The sequence below is a fragment of the Apis mellifera genome, linkage group LG9 (assembly GCF_003254395.2).
Source record: "Apis mellifera strain DH4 linkage group LG9, Amel_HAv3.1, whole genome shotgun sequence".
NCBI lineage: Eukaryota > Metazoa > Arthropoda > Insecta > Hymenoptera > Apidae > Apis > Apis mellifera.
In genome coordinates, this window is record NC_037646.1 from 2848087 (window position 1) to 2874972 (window position 26886).

The window sequence follows — 26886 nt, forward strand, 5'->3', positions numbered from 1 at the left end:
ATTATTATATTCCTATCCATTACGTAATAAACAAATAAATAATATAATTTATATTAATTTATTGAAATGAGTTTTTTAATATATATATATATATATATATATATAAATAATAAATCATTATTTACGTAAAATTTATCAGTTTGTTTATCACAAATAGATAAAAATATTGACAACCTGATAGATTCAACTATATTGCAAGTTGAATATGACATAATTTCAATTTTTTTCATGAATACTTCAAAAAAATCTAAAACAATATTTAAAAGTATATCAAATATTTTTAAATTAAATAAATTCGAACATTTATGAATAAAATTTTATGAATAAGCATATATCTAAGTATTATTTTAACAAAAGAGATATTTCCACATCTAATCAAATTTGATACTAAATAAATTCAAAACTTTTATTTATTATATAATATATCATTTTAAAACAATAATAATCTACACAATATTAATTCAACTATATTATTATTTTCAACAATTATTGTTATTTTTGTAAACATTTAGTTTTATAAACAATTTTATTATTTCTAATATTTATAAAATAACATTGAAAAATTATATCAGATTTATAATAATAAATATAACGATTTTATGTCAAAATTGTTGGTTAATTAAATAATCTTAAAAAATAATATTAAATATTTTTAAAAATTTAAAGAAAGAAATTGAAGCACTTGTATTTGCATTTGTAAAGCATTTATATTGATAGTTAATTAAATTATTATATATACATTAAATAGACATTTTTATAGAAGTAAATATATACTTATATCATATTTTTTTTTAAAGTTTATATATCTGAAATATTAAATAATATTTTGCGTTAAATATATTTTCTATAAAATCTATATATACTAACATTCATTTCACAGTAACAATATCAAAGAACAAATTATTTTATTATTTTATTATATTAAGAATAGATAAAAATAAAATTTAAATAAAAAAAAAATAAATAATATCTATTGTCTTTATCTTATTTATATAAAAATATATATTTAAATATATTATATTAAATATATATTTTATAGATACTATTATAATAAATGTGTTCATATATTTATATATATTCATATAAATGGAATATAATTAATATATTGGTTAAATTTTTTAATAAATTAATTACATAAATATATTGTGTATAAATATAAAAAATTATTATATATTTCGTTTAATATAAATAAAATTATATTTATGTAAATATTTGATATTATAATTTACTAACATGTATATATTATTGATATATAATTAAAAATTTTATAGTTTATATATTTAAAATATTTAAAATAGTTCAAAATTTTATTTGATAATAAAATTTATCGTTTCATATTACGAATATTTCTTTGTACTTTAATAAATAAAATTACTCTTATCTAATTACGTAATTTCTATAAAGTAAAAATTCGAAGCAAAAATATGTTTTTATCATATTTGATGTTCATTCGTCGATGATACTTTTATTTACAATAGTAAGAAGGTAAAATTCAAAGACAAATATTTTTTTATCATGTTTGATTTTCATTGGTCGATTACTATAACAACAATAACTAGGTGCCTATCATTGATGTTTCCATACTCCCACTTCTGTATAAAATAACGCAAGTCTTTTACGTTCGAAGTTGTCCAGTCGTCCTCCTGCTTTGACAGTGTGTGGTTATTGTTCGTTGTTTTCCAATCATTTTCATTTTACTCTTTTATAATTTTATTATTATATAAATATAAATCAAATTATGGCAGAAAAACTACGTATTTGTATCGTTGGATCAGGAAATTGGTAAGTTTTCTTTAAATCTTAGTAATATTAATATTTCTAGTAGCGAAATACTATCATTGATTTAGTTAAACGCATTTAAATGTTTTCTATTATAATAATTAGTTTCCACGTACTTTATAAATATATAAAGATTTATTGGAATATTGTATTAATATCATTATAATTATTAATTAAATCTATTCCATTTTTGATAGTTTTATTTATATATATATATATACATACATACGTACATGCATACATACATACATACATACATATATACATACATACATATACATTTTATTAATAAATATATAATTGAAATAATAATTATTTTATAAAAATTAAAAAATCAAATTCGAAAGATTTTAATTCAATCATATTATTCGTATTTAAAAAATATCCAATGAAATTATTTTGATTATATATTAATGTATAAATATTAATTTAAAATATTTTTAAATAGATTATATTACAAAAATATGAAAAAATATGAAATATAGAAATAAATATCTAAATTAATAATTAAATAATATTATTAATAAGAGAAATAGCATAATGTTAAGTAAAATATATTGTTTATATAATTTTAGTTTGGACTTCATATAATAAAATCGTTCCAAAAAAATGAATATTTAATATAATTTTGTTTATTATTATTAAATGCATTTATATTTAATATACTCGACATAAAATAGAAAATTGATGGAAATAATTTGAAAAATATTTCATTAAGAAAATTATATATAATTATATATAGACATATATAAGAATATATTATACAGAAATATTATATAATTTTATTTTTCTATAATTTTTAGGGGTTCGACTATCGCTAAGATAATTGGAATAAATGCTGCTAATTTTAGTAACTTCGAGGATCGCGTTACAATGTATGTTTATGAAGAAATAATCAATGGAAAAAAACTAACAGAAATTATTAATGAGACACATGAAAATGTAAAGTATCTTCCAGGACATAAGCTTCCGCCCAATATAGTAAGTATATATATATGTGTATATTGTATATATTATGTGCTTCCTCAAAATAAAAAAATTATTTTTTATGATAAAATCAAATTAATAATAATATTATATATCTTATCATTTATTATATTTTGATATATATGTGCATATTAAAAAATACTTATAACTTTTCTATTATCTCTATTCTATCGTATTCATTTTCGAATATTACAAATATTATATGAAATAATAAAATTAAATATAATTATTAAATGATATTAAGTTTAGCTATTTAATAAATTATGGATGTATATATAAAAAAATTAATATCATTTTACGTTTTTCTCTCTCCATATATATATATATATATATATATATATATATATAAATTTCGTAATATTAATAATATAATTTTTTCGAAAATAATATTTTGTTAAATATAATAAATTTATTTATTCCATATGAATACATCTATAACATATAATTTAACTATTTATATGATTTTTATTATTCTTATTGTTGAATGTATTATTTTAAAAACAAATTAAATTTACATAATTCTAGTAATTCATAATATACAAATTTACATGTGTATCTCGTATGTTTATCTTTTTATATGAAAAAAAATTAATAATCATTAATTAATTATTAATTTGTAATAAATTATATTATTTATAAATAAAATAATTAGTTATTTATTTATTAATTGAGTATTTAAAATAATCTCTTATTTTTAATTTACTAGAAAATTTTTAACTTCATTCTAATTTTATTTTATATGATAAATTATGATTTAGTAAATAGAATTTATATTTTTGATTTATATATATATATATATATATATATATATATATATATATATATATACATATATACATACATATAGATTGGTAACTTTTAGATTCAATAGCTTTGTATAGAAAAACCTTGACTGCATGAAATAAGTGAAGCTACATATTATGATTCAAACATAAAGAATGTATGTGTATGGTATGTGCGCGAGCGTGTCATGTGCGCGCGCGCGCGCTGTTCTGACTATATCTATGTCTATCTATGTATTTTTCTTTTTCATTTTCTTAAGTACAAATAAAATGATGCAACATATCTAAAATGATATCAATTTTTTTATATTAATATAACAAATGAATGTTATAATTTATGAAATATTCCTATTTCATCTTAAAATAATTAATTTTAATTATGATTAATCAGATATTAATGTAATCAGATTCTTAATGTACTAGAGTAGGTTAAAAAATTATTTCTTAATGTCATATTTCATGTTATTTTTATTTTTGTTCATAATTTGTTGTAATCTCTTTATAATATTCAATAAATTTATTTTGCATTTATTATATTAAAAATTATATATTGATAAAAATTAAATAAAAATTTAAACATATAAATAAAAGAGATTAATAAAATATTGGAAATTAAAAGAAATAAGCAATTATATAAAATATTTTAGATTTAATAATATCGTTCATTTTTAATTATTTTAAAAAATATAATTTTTATGAGCATGTATAAATATTAATTATAATTAAATATATAAATAAATATTATATATATAATGTATAATTAATAATTTGCATATAAATAATATATGTATATATATATATATATATATAATTCTATAATGTTCTAGATTGCAATTCCCGATGTAGTAGAAGCTGCTAAAGATGCAGATATTCTAACTTTTGTAGTACCTCATCAATTTATAAAGAGAATATGTAGTGCATTATTTGGAAAAATAAAGCCTACAGCTATTGGCCTTTCTCTTATAAAGGTATGATTTTATTTTAGTTTTTAATTTATTTAAAAATTAAAATAAATATATATGTTTTGTCATGTATAATTTTATAATTTATATATAGTTTTATTTAGAAAAAGACAATAACTGTAACAGTAATAACTGTAACTTTTTTTTAAAAGTTTAATGTAAATCATTTACACACATTATATAATATTATATAATATATTATAAATTCTATATTTTTACCTATATAAAATTTTTTTAACTATATGAAATTAGTTAATCTATAATTTAAACAATAAGAATAAAATATTTGACATTAAGATAGATTTATCTTCTTATCTATTCTTTATCTATTAATGTATTAAAAAATAAATTTATATTCATAAGATTTATACATCAATTATGACACAATTATATTTCACAAATATAAGTTATGGTAATATGAAACAAATTTTTTATATTTATTTATTATTATTTTGCAGGGTTTTGATAAAAAGCAAGGAGGTGGTATTGAACTTATTTCACATATAATTTCAAAACAACTTCACATTCCTGTTTCAGTTTTAATGGGAGCAAATTTGGCTTCTGAAGTAGCAAACGAAATGTTTTGTGAAACTACTATTGGTAAATTTTTATTAAATCTCTAAAATAAATATCATTTGTGTGCTAATAGTATTATAATTATTTATATTATTTATTTCTACTTAAAAAACTGTTAACACAAATATTTAATATTTTAAAAAATTATCAAATATATCAAAATTATACATTACAATTTTAGATAAATGTTTTTGAACAAAGTTATAAAGTATTTTAAGTATTTTATGATATCATTAACGTCATATTATGTATCAAAGGAAATAATATAAATCAAAATTAAATAATCAATAATTTATATCAATCAAATTGATTATTTGTATTTATAAAGAAGTTTCTGAATCATTGGTTTTTCTCAAAAATATTATAATACTTTTGTTCTATTATTCTAAATAATGGATATTTTTACAATTATTAAAATAATTATTAATATTATGAATTGAAATTATTAATTTGAAATGGTTATTATAGAAATTTTTTTTTATATTATATAATCAAATTTTAACAATACAATGAGATATATATTTGAAAATCATTGTTATATTGCAGAAATTGATTATATTTATATACTTTTGTTCCTAATATATAATTGTTTGTTCATGATTATTTATCAATATCTAATATTATAGATCAATATTGTACTTAAGAAAAATATTTTTGAATAATTACATTATCTTTTGCATGTTTTATAGTTAAATTGATATTGATATATTATATCTTTTTTTTAAATAATTCGTAGAATTACATTTTAATAGTTGAAATTTATTTTAATCATTAATAATATATTTGTACGATTATTTGATTTAATATATAGAATATTCCATTATATTAGGAAAATCTACATATAGAAACTGTAAACAAAGTTTATATAAATATTTGATCTTGTTTTCGAATTATAGTGAAAAGAATATTAAATATTTTCGAATGTTGAAATAATTTTATTACAAGATAAAAATAATTGAACTAATTTCACTATTTACAAACAAAACTCAATATCAGACGTTCAGAATATAAATATTTTTTTCATTGTTTTCATATATAAATTTATTTATTAAAGCAGTTTCCCGCTTGTGTATATACTTTTACATAAATAGGTCACATTGATTAAATCTAAGTCAAGTTCAAATAGTATATAGTTTTCTTAGCAGAAATTTAAAAAATTTTATAAATATATATAAATTTATATACAAGTATCATATAGTTTAAAGAAGATATTTATGAAATTTTAAGTTAATTTAATTAATAATATTAATTTTAATTATTTTAAATACTATATTTTTTATATCAAAATCGAAAAATATTTAATTTTAAATAAAAAATTGATTAGGTTTAATATGATAAAAATCTCTTCTTAAGGAATGATTTTATTTCATTTTTTTTTAAATTTAATTCGCGTAATATAAAGTTGAAAATTTATTATCATCATAGATTTTTACAAAACAATGATGTTTACATGATAATGCTTATCAATTCGAGTGATTTTTATCGCAATCATCTATTTCTATTAACTCGTGTAATAATCCAAAATAATATTAATTGATATTAATTAGTGGCATTAATATAATCAATGATATAATCTAATTAAATGATTTCACAAATTTATTCTTTTATATTCTCTAATATTATTGATAATTTACAATTTTAATGTATCCCACAAAAAAATGGTATTTTCTGAATTTTATGAATATAGTATCTGTAAATATATAAAAGTTCTTCATTATAATTAATTCATGGATTGAGAAATTATCTGTCTTATATTTGTTTAACTATACATATATGTTTATTATATAGAGCAATCATCATATTATTATTGATTACTATTGCGCAAAAAAAATTTTTAATAAATAATGAACTGAAATCATTAGGTTTAGGTTTAAAATGAATACTTTTTTTTACAGTAATATTATAATTAAACACAATAACAATTATTTTTCGATATTTTAATATAAAAAATATAATACTTCTTTTAAAATAACAAAATTAATCTTAAAATTTAATTATGTTTAAAATCTACATAAAAAAAGTTCATGTATTCCTCCTTCTTCTCTCTTCTTAAAGTTTTGTTTGAAAAGATATGTTAAAAATTAATCTAGATATATATTGTATTTGTAAATTGCATAAATTATCATATATAAGAAATTAATTAAAAATATAATATCTAATATTAAAGAATCAAACTAGAAATCAAACAAAGAAAGAATTGACATTAAATTGAATTCTTAATTTATTTATTTTTAAATTTGAAATAAAATAAAAATAAATAATAAAGAATAAAAAATAATTTTGAATAAAAAATTTGTATTTTATCTCGTTTTTAATTATATTTTTAAATATAAAAAAAAATATTTATAAAAAAAACTTAATAAGTTTTAAATTTTTATTCGCATTAAATGCAATCTGATATAATCTGTATAAATTCAAATATCGTACTATTGAATTTGTATTTGAATTTGTATTTGAATTTTTATTTCAATTTGTAAAATTTATTTGTATTATATAGTTGCAAATACATATGTATTTTAACTATAGTTGCAAATACATATGTATTTTAATTATAGTTGCAAATACATATGTATTTTAACTATAATTGTAAATACATGTGCTATATCATTAAATTGAAAAATATTTTAGATAAAAGTAATAATATTAAAAAATGTTATGAATTATAATAATATTTATTTGATTTTGAAATGATTTTGAAAAACCAAAAAAAAATATTTTCATTTTCAAAATAGAACTATATATATTTTATATATATATATATATATACTTTCATTTTTTTTTCAAGAATAACTAATAAATATTTTAATTAAAAGATTTCTAAAATATTATCGATATGTTTTTTCACTTTCATTTTCGAAATATGAATTTTTAAAATTGATATTTTACCGATATTAAAACCATTATGATGAATAATATAATTGAATAAATTTCAATGTCAATTATAAGAATATGCAATGATGATATATATATATGTATATATATTAATAATTCTTTCTTTATATTTGATATAATATATTTAAATAATTTTTATTATTTGCACACAAATTGAAAAAAATTTCTATATACAATATCATAAAATTTTTTGTTATTTTTTTATATTTTTGATAATGTTTAATATGATTAAATAGCTATTATTTTTTATAAATGTTATATTTAGGTTGCAAGGATAAAAATATGGCTCCTATACTGAAAGATTTAATGGAAACATCATATTTTAAAGTTGTAGTAGTTGAAGATGTTGATTCAGTTGAATGTTGTGGAGCATTAAAGGTAAATATATTACACTATTTTTTTTAACAAATTTATTAATAAGCTTTTATAAATTAAAACAGAATACAATAGAGAAGTTATTTCAAATACATGTACTTTCTAAATTCATATTTCGTTGTATGTAAAATTGTATTTTTCTTTCGTTTATAGAATCATAATAATGATGAAAAGTTTATATTTTATAAATTTAATTTTTAATATAGAATATAGTTTTAATTATATAATTTTTAATATAATAATATGAAGTAAAAAAAAGATTATTTTGTTTTTTGTAAAAAATAGAGCATTATATTTAAACAGATAACAAATATGAAAAGAAAACTACATTTCTGACTTAAATTGAAAATTATTTTAATAATGGAAAAATTTTTAATTTATAATATCATATTTTTAATATAATTATTTATCAAATTTCAATAAGAATCTTATAAATAATAGTTATTTTCTTTTTATTTTATATATTATACGAAAAACACTTGTTGAATCTTTTGTATTTTTTTGAAATATGTAAAAAAATTATTAGATTTATATATTAGATTATTTTATATTTATTTTATATTGAATCTTAAATTTAAATTTTGAATCATTTTTTGATATATTTTTACAATTTGAAATCTATTTACATTAATAAATATAAATTATGAATAAAAATAAATATAAATAAAGATAATGCGTCATTTCTACACAAATTTTTAAATATTACAACATTAAAATGTTAAAACTACAAAAGATACAAAAGATTATAAATATTAAAAAAAAAAATACATATCCATCTGAAAGTAAAAATTGATAAAAAAATGTTTTCTACTTTTTTCGTCTTTTTTATATTTTATAAAAAAGTAATCAATATATATTATGAAAATGAAAAATATTTCTTGAAAATTTTTTTAAATAAATTATTGCAATATTAAGAATTTAAAAATATGTAAAGTGAATAAAATATAAATATAATCATAAAAAGGATATATTTCGAAAATAAGAAGATATCCTAAATAAAATAAGGAAAATAAGGAAAATAAGGATATATCCTAAATATACTTTTAATTCAAATAACTTCTCAATCAGATTTTTTGAGAGATTTCAGATTTTAATAGATAATTTATAATTATATGTATATGAATGAAAATACACATACCAATTATATTAATATATCAAAATATTAGATATGTAAAAAATATTTTGAATAATTTTGAAATTATTTTGCAGAATGAAATTATAAATATACAAATAATTCAGTTATAATAATTTATTTATCAAAATTGTCATTTAATTTCTAACTAATTCAATTAAATTGGAATTTAAAATAATAATTTTTTATTAATTTTCAATATATAAATAATTATGTAATAACACATATATGTATGTATAATTTAATTTAAAATTTAAAAAATGAAAATAGAATACAAGTATAAATAATAAATATATAAAAATTTGATATAAATATATAATAATATAAATATATAAAGATAAATAGATAAAAATATAAAAATATAAAATAGATAAAAATATTTTTTAAATTCTTTCAATTTTTTTTTTTTTTTTTTGTTAATCGGCAGAGTCATTAATTTTTTTTTAATGAACAAATTTTATGATAAAAAGATTTATTTCAATTATGAATTTAATATTATTTTTTGTATAATTTTATGAAGTTAAAATAATATTTGAATAAATAAATTTTTATTTTTGTATAGCAAATTTAATAAAAAATATATGTAACTCATAAGATTACAATACATGATAATTCAATTATTTAATTATGATCAAACTCGCAATAATACTTTTCTTAATTTTTCACATTTTTTCATTAATTAAAAAAATATATATATAAAATATAAGTAATATATGTATAATATGATATATAATATAATAGAATTAATAATAAAAATTGCACATCAAATATGATTTAATTTTATTTTTTAACAGAATATAGTAGCTTGCGGTGCTGGTTTCATCGATGGTTTAGGATTAGGTGATAATACAAAAGCTGCAGTAATGAGATTGGGCCTTATGGAAATAATTAAATTTGTGAATATTTTTTTCCCTGGTGGAAAAAAAACTACATTCTTTGAAAGTTGTGGAGTAGCAGATCTAATTGCAACTTGTTACGGTGGTCGAAATCGTAAAATTTGCGAAGCATTTGTAAAAACGGGCAAGGTTAATTTAAATATATATTTTATTAAATTTTAATATTTATTAATATATAAATCAGTTTTAATTACTATATTTTGAATAAAATTGTAAGAACAATAAATTATTCATATTTAATATTACTATAATTAAATATAATAATTTAATTTATGATCTAATTATATTGATTTTATAAATTACATGTAATTATATATTATAAACTTATATACATATGATAGGAAATTAAATAATATATTATATATTATTTATTATGTTATATAAATATATATAAAAAAATTTATAATGTATTATTTCCTCTACAGAAAATCTCTGAATTGGAAAAGGAAATGTTGAATGGACAAAAATTGCAAGGTCCTTTCACTGCTGAAGAAGTAAATTATATGTTAAAAGCGAAAAATATGGAAAACAGATTTCCCCTTTTTACAACTGTACATCGGATTTGTATTGGTGAGACAATGCCTATGGAACTAATTGAAAACTTACGCAATCATCCAGAATACATGTAAGCTCATTGTCTCCATTATAATTAATGATGGATTAGTTTCAATATGTGTATATATATATATGTATATATGTATATATATATACATAACATTTATTTTAGAATATTTTAGAATAATAGAATAATATATTATAAAAAAAAATTATTTTTGGAACTAATATATTAGTACTATTACATATAAATGTAGAAATTCGACGAAAGACATGTAAATATATGATATTTAGTAAATTTGATTCGATATCATAGAAGATTTAGGATTTAAGCTTTAGTTTATTTAAAATTTTATTTGTTTAAATTAATATTTTACAATATTTAAAATTTTATTGTAACAATAATCTCTCTGGCCATGGTCCTATTTATTTATATTGTTATACATTTCATCATATGTAAAAATAATTGGTAATCTATAAAAATTATCTAAATATTATTATAATAATATGTATAATGTATATAATACATGTACATACCTGTAAATAATTGTTATTTACATCAAAAAGAAATTATATATCTTTTTTCTAAATGCAATAGATATATACAATAAAATATTTTAACTTCTGTTAAATACAATTTTTTTAATTAATAATGCATTACATATAATTGTATATGAAAGAATTTTGATAATTTACTAAAAAAAAGCATAATATATTTTTGTATATATAGTATATCTATATATTAAAAACAATAAATATTTTTTTTATATAAATATTTTCATATATTTTTGTAGAACAATACAATACAATAATATAAGGCGAAAAGAAATATATTTTAACATATTTTATTTAATTTATTATTTGATCAAAATCTTTATATATTCATCTTTATATAAGATATAACAATAAAATTAATAAAAGTTGAGTAAATATAAACGAATTGTTTAAATATTTTCAATCAAACTGTTTTCAAAATGTTTTATAGATATAAAAAAGAAAATAAGCATTATACTTATATATCTTATTATATAAACATGTTTATGTATATAATTTGAATTTTATATTAATAAATTTATAATGAAAATATTAATTTTTTTAATATCTATTTATCTACAGAAAAATATATTTTTAAATCTTACAATATTTAATAATTATATTGATTGTTTTTTATTATAATAATCATATTATAATAATCATTTTATTATATTATAATATTATAATTATATTATAAAATTATTTTATTATAATCATTTTATTATAATAATCATATCTATTACATAAGTATTTTTTTTTATATTTTATATTTTTTATTTTTAAATTTTTAAAGAAGTTCCAAAAATATCTTAAGTTTATATAACATCTTTTTTTATTACCTTTTTATCTTTTTTATTTTATCTTTTCTATTTTATATCCATAAAATATTTTTGAAAAAGTTTAACAAAAGAAGTTGAGATACCCTGCTAAATCATTATTATGTATCATTATTTTGCATGAAGATGTGTTACTGTTTTTATGGGAATGTTACAAAATTCTTTTATTAATCTTTCTTTTTATTATTAAGAGATTAATATTTTCATAGTATTTCATAAATAAAATTTGTACATGAGATATTTTTAAAACTTCTAACTTTTTTTTTTAAACAGAGATGAAACAAGAAATTATCAAGAATGTAAATGCTCTATATGAACTACGCAAATCATCAAAAAATATTAAAATTTATATAAAAATAATTTTTAGTTTTTATATGTATAATATGTATCGCCTTGACAATTTTATTAAAATGAATCGAAGAAAGAAAATATTATAGAAGAGGAAATATAAAGGACCATGGATTTTTATAAACATTATAATTTTGCCATAATTATTGCCAAAGACATTATTAAATAATAATATTATAATATTATATAATTTAAATTGATACTGCTTATTTTTTGTTTTACTTTTTTTTAAAGCTTATATTTTCCATTTGTATTAAAAAATAGCTATAATGCATATAATAATTTTGGTACATCCTTAACAAAATTATTTAATCATGTAATTATTTTTTTAGCTGCATTTAGCTATATGAATATGAAATATATAAATATTTTATCCATAAAATAAAATTATAAGTATATAATACATTTAAATATATTTTGTATTGTGCGTTATATTTTAATGAAAATTTTATGAGAATTGTTGTATTTTAGAAATTAAGAAAAATCTATAACAAATGTTTTAAACATTTCGATTTTATATTGATAAATTTCATTAATTTATTGTAAATTGTTGTACTAAAATTAAAATTAATTTGAACAGTGTAATATAGACATAACAAATATATGACTATTACTTGTTAATTGATAAATTTTTGTTTAGAAATATATTCGTCCTTTTTCCAAAGCCTTTAATTCCAAATAATAATTTAGCTATTGTTAGTAACATTATTTTTTTTTTTAATGTAATATATTTTTTTATATAATATATCCTATTACATGTATTGTGATATAAATTCAGTAATTATAATTAGATACTATATTTTGCTATATATACTATATACTATATATACTATATATATAATATATATATATATATATATAGATACTATATTTATACTATATATTTACATACTTAAATTTTGATATATTTAAGGGTGTAAAAATGTAAAATATAATTAAAAATGCACAAAAGATTCATAAATTTTAATTATATTTGCTTCGTATTTAGGAACAACGACGTTAATGCACCAATACTACAATTACTATCACCAAGATGTCACCTATGAAGATTATTTGGAAGACATAAAAGAAGATTTACATTATATTCATTGCATTATTTCGATTTTAAAAACTATTTTTATTTAAAGCATAGATTTCCATATCTATATTTTGATATGGACAATGTAACGATAACTACAATGACTTATATAACGCGGTGATAAAAATTTACGAATAACTGGAGTAACTTTTTTTATATTTATTTAAAAAAAATAAGTTCTAGTAATGGGTGCTACTTTATATCTTTGATTATTATTTTGCAAATTGATATAATCTGTTTATAATCTGTTTATTTTTCTATATTCTTATATTTTTATTATTTTATATTTTTGTTTTCTATTTTTATTTTAATATTTAATATTATGTTATATTAATATTTCTTAATATTATATACAGTAAGCTATATTGAAAATTTTTATTTTCTTTTCAAATTTAAAATTTAAGATTATGTTGTAATATAGTTAAAACCTTCAAGATATTATCTTAAGAATTATTATTAAGCAATTGCTAATTTTAACATTCATTCTGGCTACGGTTTGCTGTTACGTTTATATTGGCCTTGATCCAGAACAATGAATGCCAACCGTTAGAAAATAATTTGCGATCGTTACTAAGGTCAATGAAGGCTGAAGTTAGTTTGTAAGTTAATCGGTCACTCAGTCAGTCGTACATCAGCGTTTGAAAATTATCTAATTTGTGGTACTTTGTGCAACATTCTCATACCCTCGTGAACTTATAAATTTTGTATCATTTATACGTTAAAATACCAAAATGGCTACAGATGCAAAGAAGAGGGTGTGCATTGTAGGAAGTGGTAACTGGTATGTGATGCAAATTTCTTTCTTTCTTTTATTTCTTATATTTATAAAATGAATCAAAATTATGTGCCAATTTTATTAAAATCATATCATCTTAAAAAATTGTATTATATTATATTTTTAATCAATTATATATGTTATTTTTATATTTATATTTTATTTTTAATTTTTACAATTTTTTTATTTTTTTATCAATTTATTTTGTATTATATATAATTGCATTTGTATACAATTTTAAAATTATCTTTCAATGTGTTATTAATTATATATATTTATATAAAACTGATAAAATAAAATAATTGTACCAGTAATCGTTTATTTTAATTTAATTTTTATACTTTAGGGGCTCAGCTATTGCAAAAATTATTGGTGCCAATGTAGTAAAATTTAATAATAAATTTGAAACACGCGTGACAATGTACGTTTACGAAGAAATAGTGAATAGCCAAAAGTTGAGTGATATTATCAATCAATTACATGAAAATGTGAAATATCTTCCTGGGCACAGACTTCCAGAAAATATTGTAAGTTTTGTTTAACATTTAAAATCACATGTTTTTTTTTGAATGTATCATTTTAATTTTCAAGATTATGTAAAATTGATGTAAAGTCTACGAATTAAACATTTTTATTTTTAATTTTGTAAATATTACGTTCAAATTTGAAAATTTTTATTGAAAATATAAGTGCACTTATAAATGTTTAATAAGACGATATTGATTCCATTTTAGACTTGAAAAATAGAAAAATTGAAATTTATAACTTTAATAATATTTGCATTTTTTTTTCATTAAATTTGAGAACAAGAAATATATTTATAATGATATTTCATTAATAAAAATGATGGAAAATTATATTAATATTAATATTTTATAATAATATCAATATTATAAAGATAAACTTTATAAACCAATAATAAAAAAATATGTTCCTTATAGTATTTCTCTAATATACTTAGAATTTGTATTTTTTTAATTTGTAAATGATATTAATATAATAATTACAATTATTTCACTGAGTATAGTAATTGTAAGTCATTTTTTTTAATATATATTTTACTTATATATAAATTATAATATCGTAATATATACTGAAATATGATTAAATATTTTTTTATTAAAAAAATTAAAATTAAAAAAAAAAAAGTTGCATTTATTTTTGATTTGCCTTTACTATAAAATTAAATTAATATAATGTCTATAATTTTAATTTTTGTTTATTTATAATATGATAGGATTATTGATAAAATTTCATTATAATTTAATTGATAATTGATATTTTTATAATTTATATCTAATTTTATAATATATCTAATTTAATCTATCTATAAAATTTACATAAATTTTATTATTCTTCAAATCTAAATCAAATCTAAGTCATTGAATTAATTTAACTTTGCAATAGCATAATATTTTTTTTCTAAAAAATAGAACGATTATTTAATATTTTTTCAGTCTAATAACACGTTAGGATATATTTCGCATATTTATAATATAAAAAATTTTGAAAAATATATTTAAAAATATCTATTTTATAAGTTATAATCTATTTTTAATATATCTATTTTATAAATTATATTATAATCTATTTTATTTATTATATCTATTTTATAAATTATATTTGTAATAATTTTGCAATACAATAATTAAATATGAATATTCCACTGAATTAATAAAGGATTTTGATGTGTCACTGCAGAATTAATTTTTTTTCATTTTAATAAGATTTTATTATACTCCATGAAGAATTTAATTAGAATATTGTTTTAGAAAATGATTAGAAAAAATAGTGTATATAATAATTCGTATGTATGTATATAATTAGTATGTCCAGTTTTTGAATATTAATATAAGAAATATTTATTATATATTTATTATCTATTTATACATAATGAATATTAAAAGAAAATTAACTGATCTATCACATATGTAATGAAGAACATATGTAATGAATTTAATTTTATATATTCTTCTTATTAGAAAATAATATTTTTCTTATTAGAAATCAAATTATTAGTGAAAATAATAAAATAAAATAAAGAGAAAGTTTATTATTTTCTATTAAATAACTATAAATACGAAGTGTATATATATAATTTTTAATAGTATCTTAAATGAAAGATAAAATTTTATACAACTTTATGATAATAAAAAAAATATAAAATAATATATCATATATTTAATACAAAACTTCATTTATGAATATGTTTAATAATTTGTGGTTGTGCGGACATAAATCTTGCCAGAAGGCATTGACACTTTGTCCACTCCTTTGGGGAAAAGTTTAGGAAGTTCTTCGTCTTTTACAGTTGGAAGAATCATAACTTTTTCACCTGGCTATAAATAAAGAATAAAGTACAATTTTAATTTTTATAAAATTATAATAAAATAAATATTAAATATAAATATAATAATATAATAAATATTGAATATTATTATCTATTAAAATATTATTCAAATATTTAGAAATAGAAACAACATATCAAATTTTGAAAAAAGGAAATATTTTTCTTACCACCCAGTTAGCAGGAGTTGCTATTTCCGGTCTTTTATCGACAAGTTGCAAGGAATCTATAACTCGCAAGATTTCGCTAGAAATCATAAATATATTATTAATTATATATTTATATTATAATATAAATATATAATGATCTATATATGATCTTTATTTTTATATTAGAAATACAAATATATAATTTAATTACTAATAGAAATTTATATACAAAATATTAATATATATTTTAATGCCTTTATGAAATATAAAATATGAAAGATTTATTATATATGTATATGAAAGATACATTATGAAATATGAAAGATTCAAACAAAAAGAAAACGAATATTTAGAAAAATTTTAATTTTGAGTTTAATATTTTTTTGAATATTTTTTTGAATGCTTCTATTTCTTTATATCATATTGTAAATTAAAATTTTTTTTGAATTTTATATCTATAAGAAATTGAAGTATATATAAAAAATTTTATTTTAATTAAAATAATATTTAATTAAAATAAATTTTCTTTTTCTGACAAATATTAAAATTTAATTTTTTGTTATAAAATAATTCTCGAGATCGATATTTATTAATATTTGCTTCAGAGTTCGATTTCAATATTGTTTTATCATTGGAATTTGAAATTAAGGATAGAAAAACAACAAAAATTTCATATTTTTATTCAAAGAAATAATGTATTTAATGTGATATAAGGATAATGATATAATAAAAACTTACTCTACATTGCGTCCAGTGGATGTTGGATAATGCATTGATAAACGTAATCGATGATCGGGGCTTATAATATATAAAGCACGAACAGTTAACGCTTGTTCTGGATCATCTTTGCTAATTTCATCGATCATATCTAATTTCACTGCCAAAGTGCGGTCATGATCAGCAATTATCGGATAAGGAAATGCTCCAGGTATATCTTGACAATAAGATTTGATATCCTACAATAAAAATAATATACTTATAATTTGCAAATATTATAATATTGCACATACATATTTAAAAATTCATTTACATTGTGAATATATATACTTAAATATTTAAATGAATAAATTTATGAATAATAAATAAATAATATATTATAATAACATAAATAATATAACAATATCTTCGAAACACAAGCTCATATATGTTTTCAAAAGAAATTTATTTTATCTTTAGTAGGATATATTATGATAAGTATAATTTTTTTTATATAGAAATAAAAGCTCACAAACAGTTCATTGTTAGCTATAGATAAGTTCCATATATTCAAGAAATATAATCAAATGTCTAAAAAAATATAGAAAAATGCTATGTTCATAAAATATTTCTTTTGAAATAAATTTTCATTATTTGATTAATGCAATTTTTTGAACGAAATTAACATGTGTTTATTAAAAAGAGATACAATATTTATTTTTAGAAAAATACAATATCTAAATATCTTTATTTATATTTATATTATTGTCTCATTAAATATTGAGTAAAATTTTTGTAACTTACATTAACCCAATCAACATGATCTTGTAATTTGTCGACAGAATGAGCCAAAAGTTTTGTATTTCGACGTTTAAAATGAGGTTGATGCACTGCCAAACGTCCTAATTCAGTGGTGCAAACAGGTGTAAAATCGGCAGGATGGGAAAATAAAACAACCCATCTATAATTAACAAGTGCAAAAAAAAATAATAAAAATACTTTCATAAATTTGCATTAATACAGTTTATAAATAATCTTATAAATATAATATAAATACAGTTAATTTTAAAACTGTATAATACATTTCATAGTATATTTTATGAAAAATTATATATTAGTAAAAAAATCAACTTGATATTTTCAATGATAGTCTAATTATTTAAAAAGAGAATAGAAATTTTTTTATGATCCAAATGTTTTTATGATCAAATTCATATCTCAACTTAATAACTAATCACTTCTCTTGTCTCTATTACATTTATATCTATTATTTTTCTCATTATTCTATTATTGTGTATAATATTATGCACTGTACATTTCTATTTATTATAATAATTTATTATAGTAAATTATTTATTTTGTTTTTATTATAATTATTATATCTATTATTTTTTTTATTATTCTATTGCTATTATATAATATTATTACTATTCTGGTATATTAATTGTCTAATTACAACTAAAAACTAGAAGATGTACTATTACGTATCTGTATATATATATATATATATATATATATATATATATATATATATATATAAAGATATATAGTGACTTAAAGTTATTTATGTAATATTTTAACATTGAAAATATTTTTTTTTCTCTGATTTTGTAAATTTAATCATCATTCTTAAATAATGTTAGATTACTTATATCCAGTTTATGATACTAAGTAAAAGAATAATATATAATATGTTGTTAGCAATATCTTTAATTCATAATCAATAATATTTTAATTATGTACCAATCATTATAAATCATCAAAATATGAGAAATAAAATTTGTCTATTATTTTATTTCATAAGTATGGAAGAATTATTTTAAACATGACTTACAAAAAATTGTTAAAATATGTATATATTATTAAAATTATAAAAATTAATAAAATAAGATCACTAATTAAAAATTAAATATGTTTGTTGTTTTACTAGGACTTTTGATATAGCCAATATTTTGTGATCATTAACAAAATCATATTTATTAAACATATATATTACAAAAACATATTTATTAAAATTAATAAAAAATTATTCATAACAATCTTTCAATACACATGAAAAATAAATGTACTATATAAATCTATATAACTAATAATAGTAGAATAGATAACTTTATCGATAATATCGATGCAAAAATATAAATGATGCAATTGAAAAATAAAATAAATTAAAAGTAATTGAAAAATAATTAAAAAATAAAAGAATAAATAACATGCAATTTATACTAATTCCCAAAAAAATATAAAATTTTTAATATTACATAATATAAATGCATAATATTTTTTAATTTTTCTAACAAAATAAAAATTCAAAAAATAAAAAATAAAAATTTCTTTATAGAAAAAAGCTATTATTAAGTTAATTAAAATTAGTATATTGCGTCATATAAATATCGGTATTATACAAGATTTGCTCAAATTTGTGAACTATATTGTAATCGATTATGTAATTACAATACATAGAGATTATATTATAGGTATAATTATATTATAGGATATATTATATTATAGGTATAATTTATAAATAAATAATAAATATATAATAATAATAATAATAATAATTTATAAATAATAATAGTAAATTTATTATTATATTATATATTTAAATAAATTTATATACTGTATTGTAAAAATAATAAAATTTAATTAATTGAGCATAATTAGATATTAATAAAAAAGTTATTATTAATATAATTAATTTAATTAATAATAACCAATAATAAAACGAAACATTATTGATAAAATATGTGTGATAATACATTACCTATATAATGAAATGAGAAAATAATATATAGGTGAAATGATATTATACTATTATTAGAAAAATTATCTTTACTTTTTGTAATCTTAGTTTTGGTGATAAGAATAAGAATTCAGAAATTTCATATTCAAATTTTTTAAATCACAATCAAGTACAGATATTTGAAATCTATAATATGTTTATAATTTAAATAAATTTTTTTATGATACTTCGAAAATAAAAATAATAAAATAGTTAAAGTGATAGATTCATTATTTTATTTCAAATAAGATTAATTTAATTCTATCAACAATTCTAATTAATTCTATAAACGAAATTACTTTTATAAACGAACTATTAACAACAAAAAACATTAATTATGTTATTAATTGTAAGGTAATCTTTTTATATCAATTTTTTTAACTTCTGTCGAATTCTAGAAATCTAAGTCCAAAGCTAAAAAATTAAAGATCAACTAAGAATGCCTATCAGATTTTTTTAAAATTTAAAATTATATTAAGATCAATTGAACGATTATATTAAATATTTTTCAATATTAAAACAATTTTAAAAGCAATTTATAAAAAAGAATTTTATGAAAATAAAATTATAAAAAAAATTCAATTATAAAAGATAATTCTACTTGGTGTCATTAAAAATTAATCTGAAAATTATGAAGATAATTTCGAATAAAAATAAATGAAATAAGATCATTTATATATGATTGAAAAATATGTTCATACAATTGACTATCAAATTATTTAAGAATATATTATATTGCATATTATATTATATACATATAAAAGAACAAATATATACAAAGAGAAAAAAAGAATTATTCTTCTTTAACACATTATTTATTTGACATATCGTAATGTGCCGATAATAACTTTTTATGATTTTGTAAAATACATTTGATGCCACTGAATGCATAAGAAAAATAAAAATAAAATTTTTAAAAATCTTATGAAATAATTATATTAACTTAGATACACATACATAATTGTATGTTTTTTTATTTGATATGTAACGTGAGTATCACATACGAGTTAAGAATAATAATAACAACAATCTACGCAATCTCTAATACTTATTATATAAAATTATTCATAGTATTTTAAATTAATACTAGACAGAAAAAAAAGGAATAAAGGAAAAAATAAACATATGCAATTAAACTTACGAATCTCCTTGCCAATCGTAAAAGTTAATTTGTCCTTGAGTAGTATCTGCTTCAAAATTCGGCACAATAGAATTAATTCTCATGATTGTTTTTTTGAAATTTAATTAAGCGTATCACACATGAAGCAATAATTCACGGGAATTTAATACGCCACTCCTAAATGTTATTGCAATATATAGAATGTAGAAATTGCGCACTAGCATTACTATTTAAGCGTTTCCCCTCTACTTTTCATAGGCGTAACTGATGTCACATTACTTATATGTACATATGTCTACTTATGTGTTTTGAATGGTAAACATATTATCTTTTGATGAAGATGTGTTGACTTTGGCTAATCATAATATGTAGGAGGAAACTAAAAGAATTTTATTTATGACAAATTTTACTAAATGTAAAAAAAAATTTTTTTTGACATTTTGTCTAACAATTAGTATTATAATTAGTATTATATAGTAATATAGTAATATAGTAATAGTATATAGTAATATAACATAGTATTATAATTAATATTATAATTACAATTATAATTTAATATGTGATTGCAATTTGCAGAAATTATTAATATTCAAAATTGTGATTATATATTTATAAAATAATGAATACATTTTAAGTGCATTATCAAGCAAATTAAAATTATTTTTTTAAAATTTGTTTAAAATTATTATTTTTTCAAAATAAAACATTTTGTAAACAAATTTTATTTTATGTTTTCAACTTGCTTTAATCATAATCATTTGCACTTATATATTGATCGTAAAAGTATTAATATGCAATTTAATAGGAAATTTTGAATGAAAATATTTTAAGAAATATATTGGTAAATATTTATATAAAAATTATTTTTGAAAAATTTTATTAAATATTTTCTTTTTTTTTTCTTTTAGAGAAAATAAATATTAGATATGATAACAAATCTTTTTTTAAAGGAATTTCTAAAAAAAATAAATAATGAATGTATAATAGATGTTTATAATATATTTATAAATGTATTTATAATGTAATGTAATAAAGATTACATATTTTATTATATATTTATATATTATAATTATATAATTATACATTATATTATATCATATTATATTATATTATATATATATATATATATATATATATATATATATATATATAGACTATTATCAAATTTAAGCTATAACAGAATCTTTTTTTCATTCAACAAAGTTATATAAGCATAATACTACTCTTGGTTCAAGTACTTATTTCCTTTGTACAAATTGATATTAAATTTATTGCCATTGAGAAATATACATGCATTAAATAGATTAGATTAAATAGAAACCAATTCAATAGATTTGAATGTTACAATAAATAACGTAATAATATTTATCAAGTGTACACATTATTTTTTCACAAAAATTTTTTAAAAAAATATTTACAGATGTAGAATATTAGAACTTTGTTATTTAGAGTTATTAATACTTATTATTTATTAAATATCAAACAAACTTTCTTATATTTAAAAATATTTAAAACATAAGAAATGTTAACAAAATTTTAAATAATAAATAACATTAAGTTAAAAACCATTATTAATTTAAAAATCATTATTCAATTACATATTTTTATTTTACTCTCAAAAATAAATTATTTTTAAAAATATTTATTTACTTTTTGATTATTTTTTAATAAAAACTTTTCGTTTCAAATATAGTATTATTTTGCTAAATAATCATCGTAATTTTTATCTTTTCGAAACAAAAGATATTCGGAAAGTGAAACAAACATGATAAAATTTTAAAAATTTATTATCATATATGAAGAAATTTATAATAAATTTATAATAAAATACTTAATAATTAAAAAAGGTGTGACAATTATTTTCAATCATTTTTACATATTAGTATATAAAATATATGATTACATAAAATTATTAAATATATAAATTATTATATAATATTATTATTATAAATAACATTTTATAATCGAAAGTTTTATGATCATAAAATAATAGTTTTTTATGAAAGTTTATTATTTGATTCGATTTTTTCTGTAAAATATTTTCGATAAAATATTTCAATATTTCAAGTCCAATATTTTAAAAATTATTTATTTTTTTATTATGGAGAAATAAATGATTTTATTATGAAGAAATAAATTTAATAATTTCAATTAAAAAATATAAAAATTATTTTCATTAAAAAATTATGATATATTTGTGAAATTAAAATTGATAATTAATTTAATTGAAAGAATTAAAACAAATAAAAATCTCTTCCAATGTTAAAATATATAAAATTTTTTTTTATATTATATTTATATATTTTTTTATATTTTTTACATCATAAGATAAAATAAAGATATAAAATAAAAATATTTAAAATCTTCTATAATCATCTATATGATGAACTCATTCAATGATTATTTATTTATATATATAAGTTTTGTGACATATTGTGCAATATATGAATTTTTATCACTGTTTTTGTAATCTCGTAATTTAAAATATATATGATCTATTTTAAATAAAAATTTGTTTTTTCTCAAACATGAAATGAAAATTTATCTTAATTTTTATTATCTTAATTTTCATAATTCAAAATATATAATAAATGTATATGTATATACATATTTTTTTTATTATTAATTTGATAAATATATATTAAAATAAAATATTATATTGTATCTCTATAAGACAATTAGGCATCATTAACAAAAAAAAATTAATACATCCATATATTTAAAAGATAAAATAATATACATATATGTATTACTTTCCATTAATTATAAATTTTTCTAATTTTAACTAAATAATTATCTATTATATTTAAATACTATATATTGTAATGAATTATTGAATTGTTTAGTAAACAATACAAAATATTTAATAGATAAAGTATATTAATTTTTTAATTTTTTACAATGTCTAGGTTGCTGTTCCAGATGTCATTGAAGCTGCAAAAGATGCAGATATTCTTATTTTTGTAATACCTCATCAATTCATAAGAACATTGTGTGCAACTTTACTCGATAAAATTAAACCTACTGCAGTCGGAGTATCATTAATTAAGGTATCTATTTTCAATAAATTTTTTTTTAATAATAATTTTTTATGTATAATAATCCTAATATAATAATAATTTTCAATTTTTATCAAGGGTTTTGATCGAGGGGATGGAGTAAATATCGAACTTATCTCTAAAGTCATTGAAAAAAATTTAAGAATTCAATGCTATGTTTTAATGGGTGCTAATTTAGCTAATGAAGTTGCTGAAGAGAAGTTTTGTGAAACAACTATTGGTAATTAAAAATTAAAAAGAATAAGATATTGATATGTTTTTTAAATATATTATTATTATTATTATTAATTTTATTATTAAAATTAACATTTAGTTTAAAAAAATATGTAAAAAATTTTTTGATTTTTAATAATGAATTTAAATTAAAAAATAAATCGATAAGAATGAAAATAACAATTAAAAATAAAATATACAAAATAAAAATAACAATAAAAAAACGCACAGGTTTTTTTAAGATTATATTGTTATAATATATAATTATATTAATATATATAATTATATAATTATATAATAGATATATATTATATATAATTATATATTTATATATAATTCTGCAAAATTTAAAATTGTTGATATTTGAAACATATAATTAATTTTTATAATAATCTTTTAATCGAAATAATTAAAAAATAAATATTAAATAAATTTTTTAATATTTTATTAACTTTTCGCTCATTTCTTTCATTTCAAATAAAGAAATATAAAATTATATAATTTAAGAAAATAATTACATAACTTTACATAATATAATGTTATTTATATTTTATCAATTAATTTATAATTTGTTATATTATTTATATTTTTAATTTTATTAATTATCTTAATTATAGAAACAAAATAATAGATTTTTCTTTTATCATTTCATAATTAAAATGAGATAATAATAGAATTCATAGAAAATTAAATATTAATAAGATATTTCATAATTAAAAAAATTTTAATAACTAATTAGTTATATAGTTATGTATTTAATTATACTACATTTTTATTTTTAGGCTGTAGAGACAAACGTCTGGCTCCACTTTTAAAAGATCTTATTCAAACCTCCAATTTCAGAGTTTCAATTGTTGAAGATTGTGAGGCAGTTGAAGTATGTGGCGCTTTGAAAGTATGTAATTAATTATATAAACTTATTAATTTTAAATAAAACAAATTTACTTAATAAATTTCTTAATAATCTTTAATAATTATAATTTATATTTTAGAATATTGTGGCATGTGCTGCTGGTTTTGTAGATGGTATAGGATTAGGTGATAATACAAAAGCAGCTGTTATCAGACTTGGATTAATAGAAATGGTTAGATTTGTAGATACATTTTATACTGGCTCAAAACTTGCAACATTTTTCGAAAGTTGTGGTGTAGCAGATTTAATAACTACATGCTATGGTGGAAGAAATCGTAGAGTTTGCGAACAATATGTTAAAACTGGCAAAGTATAAATCACATTTCTTCTTATATTTTTTTATTCCAATATATTTCTTGTATATTTCTTCAATATATTTCTTAATAACTATATAAAAAAATATAATATACATATATTTATATCATATTTTTTCTATTAGACTATTAGACAACTTGAAGAAGAACTTTTAGCTGGTCAAAAATTACAAGGACCAGCTACAGCCGATGAAGTTCACGGAATGTTAAAAGCTCGTAATTTAACAGATAAATTTCCATTGTTCACTACAATACATCGCATCTGCACTGAACAAATACGACCAGCAGATTTAATTAATGAAATACGTGCTCATCCAGAACTACCGTTAGTATTAAAATTAATTTTATTTATAATGATTCAGTAAATTTGATAAAATTTTCTAAATTAATTTTACAAAATAAATTCCTATTAGGTTTGCACCAAAAACATTGTATTTGTATTAAAAACTATTCTTTTTTATTTTTTTTTTATTGAGAACTATTAAAATTGTTCTTTAACAAATGAAAACCCATTTATATCGGGACATAACAGATAGTATACTAATACTATACATAATAATAATTTACTAACGTATCAACATATAAGGATAACATTCCAAAAGTAAGTAATATTTCGAAATAAATTTTTTTAATTCAAATATATAATTTATAAATATTTATAAAAATATTATTTATGTTTTTTCAGAACGATTGGAGATACGCAGGATGCATAATTGAATTAATTAATTAATGTATAAACGTTATTTTCTGTTACGTCAGAATCACAAATCATTTAGAAATCATTAAAAA

The 26886-nt window shown here is 16.9% G+C and overlaps 3 protein-coding genes across 5 annotated transcripts; 2 read left to right on the top strand and 1 right to left on the bottom strand.

The window, feature by feature from the left end:
- The first annotated feature begins 1596 nt into the window (after nucleotides 1–1596).
- On the top strand, nucleotides 1597–14458 carry Gpdh (glycerol-3-phosphate dehydrogenase). 3 transcript variants are annotated; one of them, NM_001014994.1, is given in 8 exon segments: nucleotides 1597–1782; nucleotides 2583–2760; nucleotides 4376–4516; nucleotides 4969–5110; nucleotides 8244–8356; nucleotides 10280–10510; nucleotides 10807–11006; nucleotides 12580–13278. In NM_001014994.1, coding segments are annotated over 8 exon segments (1092 nt in total). In that variant the 5' UTR covers nucleotides 1597–1738; the 3' UTR covers nucleotides 12623–13278.
- On the top strand, nucleotides 14038–26886 carry LOC102656448 (glycerol-3-phosphate dehydrogenase [NAD(+)], cytoplasmic). The gene is made up of 8 exons (XM_006558364.3): nucleotides 14038–14513; nucleotides 14854–15034; nucleotides 24508–24648; nucleotides 24736–24877; nucleotides 25653–25765; nucleotides 25863–26093; nucleotides 26223–26422; nucleotides 26783–26886. The coding sequence occupies exons 1-8, from the start codon at nucleotides 14464–14466 to the stop codon at nucleotides 26808–26810; spliced, it is 1086 nt and encodes a 361-aa protein (XP_006558427.2). The 5' UTR covers nucleotides 14038–14463; the 3' UTR covers nucleotides 26811–26886.
- On the bottom strand, nucleotides 16349–21801 carry Tpx-4 (thioredoxin peroxidase 4). The gene is made up of 5 exons (NM_001170973.1): nucleotides 21620–21801; nucleotides 18504–18660; nucleotides 17742–17959; nucleotides 17025–17100; nucleotides 16349–16846 (listed from the first exon to the last, which is right to left on the bottom strand). Exons 1-5 carry the CDS (start codon nucleotides 21700–21702, stop codon nucleotides 16718–16720), a joined length of 663 nt encoding a protein of 220 aa, NP_001164444.1. The 5' UTR covers nucleotides 21703–21801; the 3' UTR covers nucleotides 16349–16717.